We start from the raw sequence: 7,809 nt of genomic DNA on the forward strand, positions 1-7,809 counted from the left end.
TGGCCCTAGCTCAGTTCTTTAAGTGGCTGCTTCCACAAAGCTGTCAGCCTCAGGTTGCTGTAGTTCGATCCCCACAACACTCCAGCCAGCCAAACCTGCCCTGAAGGCATTCGGAGCAAAAACTAATAAATGAAAAAGAGCTTGAGATAATAAAGTGCCATGTGGTTTTTATTGTTGTTGTTTTGTTTTTTCAAATAAAGAAGAGCTGGGAGGGCTAAGGAGATAGCTCAGCAGTCTAAGCACCTTTCTGGCAAGCATAAGGACCCGGGTTCATTCTTGGTACCACATGCCATGCTGAGTGTGCTGTGCCAGCCACCAAAACCAGGTGTGGTGGCACACACCTGTAATCCCAGTGCTGGGGAAGCTGAGACAGGAGGATCACTATGAGTCTGAGCTACATAGCGAGACCCTGTACCAAGTAAATAAATAAATCTTAAAAAGAGAGAGAGTGAGAGCAAGCGAGCTGGGGACATAGCTCAGTGAGAAGGCCCTGGGTTTAGTCTTCAGTCCCCAGTACAGAGAAATTAATGAAAGACTGTTTTGCTGCAGTAGCAGCATGGCATGTCACCAAGTCCCACAAAACAGACTGACAACTATGAAACTGTCCTGTCCCCCACGGCTGCTGCTGTTTGGGAAGAGGGCTGGCCAGCCCTGGAGCCCTGTGTGAGACTGGCTTCTCAGAGCCAGGAGTCCCTGCCATCTCCCGGGGAGGGCAGCCTGGGTCTGCTGAGCCAGCAGAGCACAACACCTGTGGGTGCCAGCTGCAGTGTGGTCTCCCTTTGAGGGGTGGCTCTCCCGGGACTGAGGGCAGTGCTGCCAAGGAGTGAAGGTTAGGTCTGTGAGCAGGTCTTCACCGGTGAGCTGTCTGCTCCGGAGTCTCTGACAACCCATCCGGCCCCTCCCTGCAGAGCTCCTGAAGCGTCTGGACGACGTCTCCAATGATGTGCGGATGGCCGCCACCTCTGCCCTGCTCACCTGGCTCAGATGCATCCAGAGCACCGGCGGCAAGTCGTACTATCAAAGCAGCATCCAGTACCTGTACAGGGAGCTCCTCCTTCACCTGGATGACCCCGAGAGCGCCATCCAGGACGCCGTCTTAGGTGAGCTTTCTGATGTCTTGGGTAGCCACATGTGAGGGCCGTGAGCTTAGTCCACACTGGGGGTTGTGGTGATCCCAAGGTGTTTTTGTCCTTCTGGTTCAAGCAGTGACACTTAACTGTTCTGAAACAGATTTTCCAAAACAAAATAAGTAGCAAAAAGAATGGCGTGAACTTAATAAATAAAAAACAAGTATTACCCCAGTACACTATGAGTGTGTCTGAGATCAGAGGCTGTAGCTTATTAATGTTTGTCAATTTCACCTGGCTTATATAACAGCAACTAGCACATAACTGGTATGCAACAAATATTTTTTAGTGAGTATACAAGAAGTCTAAGGGCCAGCGAGATAGATCAGTGGACTACATGCCTGCTTAGGCAAGCACGGGGACTGGGGTGTGATCCCCAGCACCACATGCTGTGCTGGCCCTGCCCCCAGGCACACTGAGCCAGGTAGCCATGAGACCAGGTATGGTGGCACACGCCTGTAATCTCAGCACTGGGGAAGCTGAAAACAGGAGAATCACTATGAGTCCAAGCTGCATAGTGAGACCCTGTATGAAACACATTAAAAAGAAAAAGAAAAATAGAACTCTGATGTCAAACAAGTGGCATTACTCTTAAATTTGTGTTCATCCCTTTAATGTCTAGCTTGACAGAAGACAACTGTATTTCCACGTTGCTTCTGCACTCAGCACATATCTTAGTTACTTTTTTCTTGCTGTTGAGACAAAATACTCAACAACCTTAGGTCTGTGAGCAGGTCTTCACGGGTGAGCTGTCTGCTCCAGAGTCTCTGACAACTCATCCGGCCCCTCCCTACAGAGCTCCTGAAGCGTCTGGATGACATTTCCAATGATGTGTGGAAAGGTTTATTTAGCTCAGTTTCTAGAGGTTTTAGTCCATAATCAACTAACTCCAAAGCAGTGTAGCACAGCACACAGGCATCACAGAGGAGAAACAGTTCACGGTGGCCAAAAAACAAGCTTTGTAGATCTCTGTCTAGACTGCCAGGATTAGGGCAGTGCCAGACCAGCAGTGGCCTGATTTGGTATCACATACCCTTAATTGTAGCATCAAGCACTGTAGGTACAGCTGCTGTGAACGGCATGAGGCTTTGAGGGGACATCTAGACCCAAACCATAACAAGACACGTGTTAGTTTGGTTGAAGTAAGTGAGAAAGCTGTGGCTTCACTTCTGGTTTCATATGTGGTTGGAGAAACAGGATTTTTTCAAGCCTCCTCACATAACTGTGGTGTTGTTTCGATGCTATATTTATGCCAGAGTGGATAGATGGTGGTTTCCTAAAGATTTCTGCTGTATAGACTATAAGACCACATCAGGAGCCTTTTATCCTTCTTACATTAAAATCCACTGCTTTTGGGCTAGAGAGATAGGTCAGCGGCATAAGTGCCTGCCTGGCAAGCACAAGGTCCTGAGTCCAATCCCTGGTAACAACAACAACAACAAAAAATCCACTGGTCCAAGCTAGGTATGGTAGTACACACCTTTAATCTCAGCCCTGAAGAAGCTGAGACAAGAGGATTACAAGGTCTAGCCCAGCCGGGGACATAGATCAGTGACACACACAGCACATGCTTGGCAAGCGCAAGGTCATGAGTTTGATTCCTTATATGAAAAATAATAGAACTGAGCCATAGTCCATCTTAAAAAATAAAGTCTGTTGGTCCATCTCACACTTTGCATGTAATATCACTTCTGTGGTGTCTTTTAGGAAATAGTAACAAACATACTAAATTATAAATATCTTCCCAGTGTAGATATGTTTCATTATGCAATATCAAAAAGTCATATTTATGCTAGGTACGGTGGCATATGCCTATAATTCCAGCAATCAGGAGGCTGAGACAGGAGGATCAACACAAGTTTGAGGCCAGCCTGGGCTATACAGTAAGTTCAAGACTAACCTGAACTGGGGCTGGTGAGATGGCTCAGTGGTCTAAAGCACCTACTTGGAACAAGCTTAGCAAAGCACAGGGACCACATGCCAGCCAGCCCCGCCCCCTGGTGGGCTGAGCTGGCCACACACATAAATAAATAAATAAATAAATAAAATTAAATTAAAAAAAAAAAAAAAGACTAACCTGAACTAAATACAAGATCCTGACTCAAAACAACAAAAATCTCATATGTTTGCACTAATCCCCAAAGAGTCCGGGCTTATGAAGGTAAAGGCAAGTATTCTGTAATCCTGCTACTTCTTTTGTTTTGGTTGGTTGATTGGTTGGTTGGTTGGTTTGGTTTGGTTTGGTTTGGTTTTTTTTTTTTTTTTTTTTTTGGCAGAACTGGGGATTGAATTTAGGCCCTTGTGCTTGCCAGGCAAGCACTTATGCTACTGAGCCATCTCCCCGGCCCTGTTGTTGTTGCTTTTGTACCGGGAATTGAACTCAGGCCCTTGTCTGACTTCTCTTGAAAGCTTAAATTTCATCCCTGGCCACAAACACTGCCAGTTGTTCTGTGCAGTGACAGATGCAATTCATTCTTTTCCACCAAATACTTGTATCTGCGCAACCTGGGTGTGTGTCTGTTTTGTCCAGTAGCCATTTTCCTGAGGGCATGTGACGCCTCGTAGAGGAGCCAGCCACTCACCTCCCAGCCTGGCTACTGGCCTTGCGCTTGGCAGCAGCAGGTCCCTTCACGGTGCTCCTGGCTGCTGTTGGGCGGCCAGGTGCTGGAGGCCAGGCTGTGATGCCTGTGCCCCCGTCCCACCCATGCAAGTGTGGCCAGGCGGGCTATGCCTTTGGTGTTATTATGGGCACACTCCCAAAGGGCCCAGCGACCCGCAGTACCACTGCCTTGGATCATGGAGTGAGGGTGAGTGGACCCACAGTGACAGACTGACCAGGCATCTGGACAGTGACTCTCCTGATAATGAAAAGAAGCTGGGGTTTAGAAACTAATGGAAAATGGCTGAAAACAACAATAGCAACTAATACAGCTCCAGCCTTAGCTCCTCAGCAGTATCCATCCCAGCCCAGGCTACATCGCTCCCTCTATCTTGGCCCAGCTCTCTGCCTCTGCCATGAGCTGCTGCCATCCCTGCTAACCCCCACCTATGCTCCCCAGTCCCATGTCCTCAGTCTTGTCTCAGGACACTCTCTGCATACCCTGGCAAAACACACGAAGCCTTGATCCCTTTCCTTCTCTTGATCCCCCCCCCCCCCCCGTTAAGAGCAGTTTCTGAGCTCAACAAGGACTTCAGTGACTTCCCACTTTCCTTTGGGAAGTGCTGGCCACAGCAGCTGGCCACCTGCATGCTCTTCTGGCTGCAGACCGTCTACTCCTAGGCCTCATTGTCTCGAGAGCACCTTCCTGCGAACAGGATTCCACTGAGAGCCTCGCATCAGGCCAGGCCCCTACCCCAACACTGGATGCACATGCAGCTGCCAGGGACAGTGCTGACTATCTGGCCCTGTCTGGGCCCTGCTCTGTCTCTGAAGCTTCCGTGACTACCCTTCTTCTCCTGACCAAGGCCCCTCACACTGCAGAGCAGGGTTTTGCTCCCTGCTGTATCCACAGTATCTGGTGTGCAGCAGATTTGTAACATTAAGTGGATCAGCATCAATGAATGTAGAACCTGTCATTTTCTAAGCTAATTCTTTTTCGTTAATACAAAATATTTCTTCTTGAAAATTAGACCAAAAAACCTAAACACTAAGATACTTGCATGTTCTGTCCTAATGTGCTATTCACTGGTTTTAAAATAAAAGAAGATATAATATTTTATAAGCTATGTAAGTGAATTAGCGAGGAATTTAACTGTCACTGTAAATAAAAAGCATAATTTACTCCAGTATTTCTAGCTATTTGGGAAGTATAAATGAGAATGGCAAAAGCATTTGAACCATGTCTGCTTATAACTTTAAATCCTCTAAAAATGACTCTTATTTTCATATTGTATTGGTATTGACTGGCTGGGTGAGCATCATTTGTGATGAAGAATAGGTATTTCAGGTGAACACAGACACAGTGGTATGTTTGTCCCTTCTAGTCCCAATGCCTGTGCATGCAGGTTGCCTTGAGTGGACTGGGTTTGAGTTCATCCTGTGTGGTGGTCCTAGGACTGTGTGATGTGAGTGGTTGGGATCCCAAGAGCTGAGCTCTCAGCTCTGCCCTGTTGACTGTCACTTTCAGGGCCTCAGGCTGTGAGATAGCTGGGCTGCATGATTGAGTTCCTAAAAGTGCTAAGCCCTGTCGATACATGGGCTTAACTTCTCAGATGTTTAAGTAAGATATCTGTCACTCAGGCTCTGCTGTAAGGGTGTAGAAGGGCAGGACAGACCACTGAATGTGACGTGACAGTTGTGTTTCTCTCTAATAAGTACATTTCTGTCAATATAAGTCTTAGGAGCTGAGTGTGGTAGTGCACACCTGTAATCCCGGCACTTGGGAGGCTGAGGCAGGAGGATCACCATGAGTTTGAGGTTAACCTGGACTACATTAGTGAGGACCTGTCTCAGAAAAAAATTCTTAGTAAATTTCAATAAACCCATTCTAAAACCTGATTAGATGCAAGTTTTCCTTAATGTAGCACTTAATAAAAGTCCACTTGTCCACTTAAAGGTTTCACAGTTACTTAAAAATGTTTTTTAAAGTAAATAGTACAGGGCTGGTGAGATGGCTCAGTGGTCTAAAGCACCTACTTGAAACAAGCTTGGCAAAACACAGGGACCATGGTTCGATCCCCCAGCACCACATGCCAGCCAGCCCCGCCCCCTGGTGGGCTGAGCTGGCCACACACAGACACACTAAATAAATAAATAAATAAATAAATAAATAAATAAATAAATAAATGTTAAAAAAAAAAATAAAGTAAATAGTACAGTTGTGTAGGCCAGGTACTAACTGGAAGAGGAGAATTCTATAGATTGAGGTGAAGGCCAGAGAGGCTGGGACTGAGTCAGGTCAGAGAGGGGACACAGAGGTATGTGGGTTGTACCTCCACCTTCCTCTGGTTCAGCCACCCACTGCTGTTGTGGCTTGGCTTCTGAGAAGCAGACACTAGGCAAACAAATGATTCTGAAACAGTTCTCTTGTCACCTGCTGCCCTGAGGCCTGTGAGAGGCGCCTGTCCCTTGAGCTGCTAGGTGTTTTCAATTCTGTGCTGTGACCTGAGCCCTAACCCTGCATCTGTCACCGACTCATCTAATTTTTTTAGTTTTCTTTTCTTTTTTTGGGGGGGGGCGGGGTCTCACTACACAGCCCACATTAGTAGTGATCCTCCTGATTTCTGCCTCCCAAGTGCTGGGACGACTCATCTAATTTGCACATAGATGTACATACGGCCCATTCATTGCCAGCTTCCTGCATTTTCAAGATGTTCCACTGTTTTGCAGAGGTGCTCAAGGAAGGCAGCGTGCTGTTCCCAGATCTCCTGGTGCGCGAGACCGAGGCTGTCATCCATAAGCACCGCTCAACCACCTACTGTGATCAGCTCCTGCAGCATGTGCAGGCCACTGCAGCCGCACAGTGACCATGTGGTGGCATCTAACACCTCTAGCCTTGAACCTGCATCAGCAGGGCACCCGTGTCAGCAGCCCGGATGTAACGGAGCAAACAGTGCCCCTGAGACTCCTTCCCCGTCCCCACTGTACTTTTGGCCAGCAGCCTCTGAGTGACATCGATGAGTGGGTTCCATATTTTTATGTCTTCCTGAAGAAGGCCTCCCAGTGTTTATAGTTCTCTTGAAGCTAAAACTAAATGTTACCTGCCCACACTATCAGCCAAATCAGCTGATTGTTATTATTTTATAAACTCTCATGTACTGCTTGGTTCTAGCCTGCTTAAATAAATGCCCTCTAAGAAAGTTCTTGACTATTAAAAAAAAAAAAAAAAAAAAAGCCATTAGAAAAAAAAACATCATTCTTTGGGTCCCATCTCAGACCACCAGGAATTTGAACTCTTGACTGTTATCTGTGATGTCTTAACCATTTAAGTACACTGGAACTTGTTACCTAGACATGCATGGTTATAGTGTTTTTGAGTGGTAATGCTGACAGTATTTTGATAGAACATTCAGATCTCATTTTGTTGCTCTCTTAGCAGCAGTAAAATAAGATTGTATTATATTCTCCAGCAGATTCTACACCTAAGTGCCTAAAAGATTGTAAGGGGGATATTGCTACCTTAAGCCAATATTTATATTAACACAGCAGGAAAAGGCTGTTATATTTTCTACTAATCACATATTAATATTTGTGCTCTGGTGTTAAAATTTTTTATTAAATTATTCAAATTATGTTCCTATCTCTGTGACTTTTGGTAATTAATTGACCTTTTGGGGAAATAAATAACTAATGCTTTCTTAGCTTTAGCCGCAGAGTTGCTCCAGCCTCAAGAATTCTAGACAATGGGCTGGAGCTGTGACTCATGCGGATAAAGTGTTTGCTCAGCATCCACAGACCCTGCAAACTCCCAGCTCCTAGCACAGAATAAAGAATTCTAAGCCTCATGGACTGTGGGAGGTCACCTGTTGCTGGCTGTAATGTCCCCTCTGGCCACAAGGTGGCAGGAGCTCCAAACAGGTTGGGCTGTCACCAAGCGGTCACCATGGACCGTCGGGGGCAGAAGGGCAGCCTCGGATTAGGGAGAAAGCTCAGTGCCATAAGCACCTGCCTGGCAAGCACAAGTACCAGAGTTCAATCCCTGGTACCGCAAAAAAAAAAAAAGGCCAGTCTTGATGAGGTGCT

At 46.5% G+C, this 7,809-nt stretch overlaps 1 protein-coding gene across 1 annotated transcript in view; it reads left to right on the top strand.

Moving 5' to 3' along the window:
- The window catches only part of Dnaaf5 (dynein axonemal assembly factor 5), a 55,553-nt gene extending 48,207 nt beyond the window's left edge, over positions 1–7,346 (top strand). The window contains exons 12-13 of the mRNA XM_004629580.2: positions 909–1,100; positions 6,457–7,346. Coding sequence (XP_004629637.1) covers positions 909–1,100; positions 6,457–6,593 — 329 coding nt within the window. The 3' untranslated portion in view covers positions 6,594–7,346. The remainder of the gene's footprint in view (positions 1–908; positions 1,101–6,456) is intronic.
- Positions 7,347–7,809: the final 463 nt, after the last annotated feature.

The sequence above is a fragment of the Octodon degus genome, unplaced genomic scaffold (genome assembly GCF_000260255.1).
Source record: "Octodon degus isolate 3935 unplaced genomic scaffold, OctDeg1.0 scaffold00031, whole genome shotgun sequence".
Classification (NCBI taxonomy): domain Eukaryota; kingdom Metazoa; phylum Chordata; class Mammalia; order Rodentia; family Octodontidae; genus Octodon; species Octodon degus.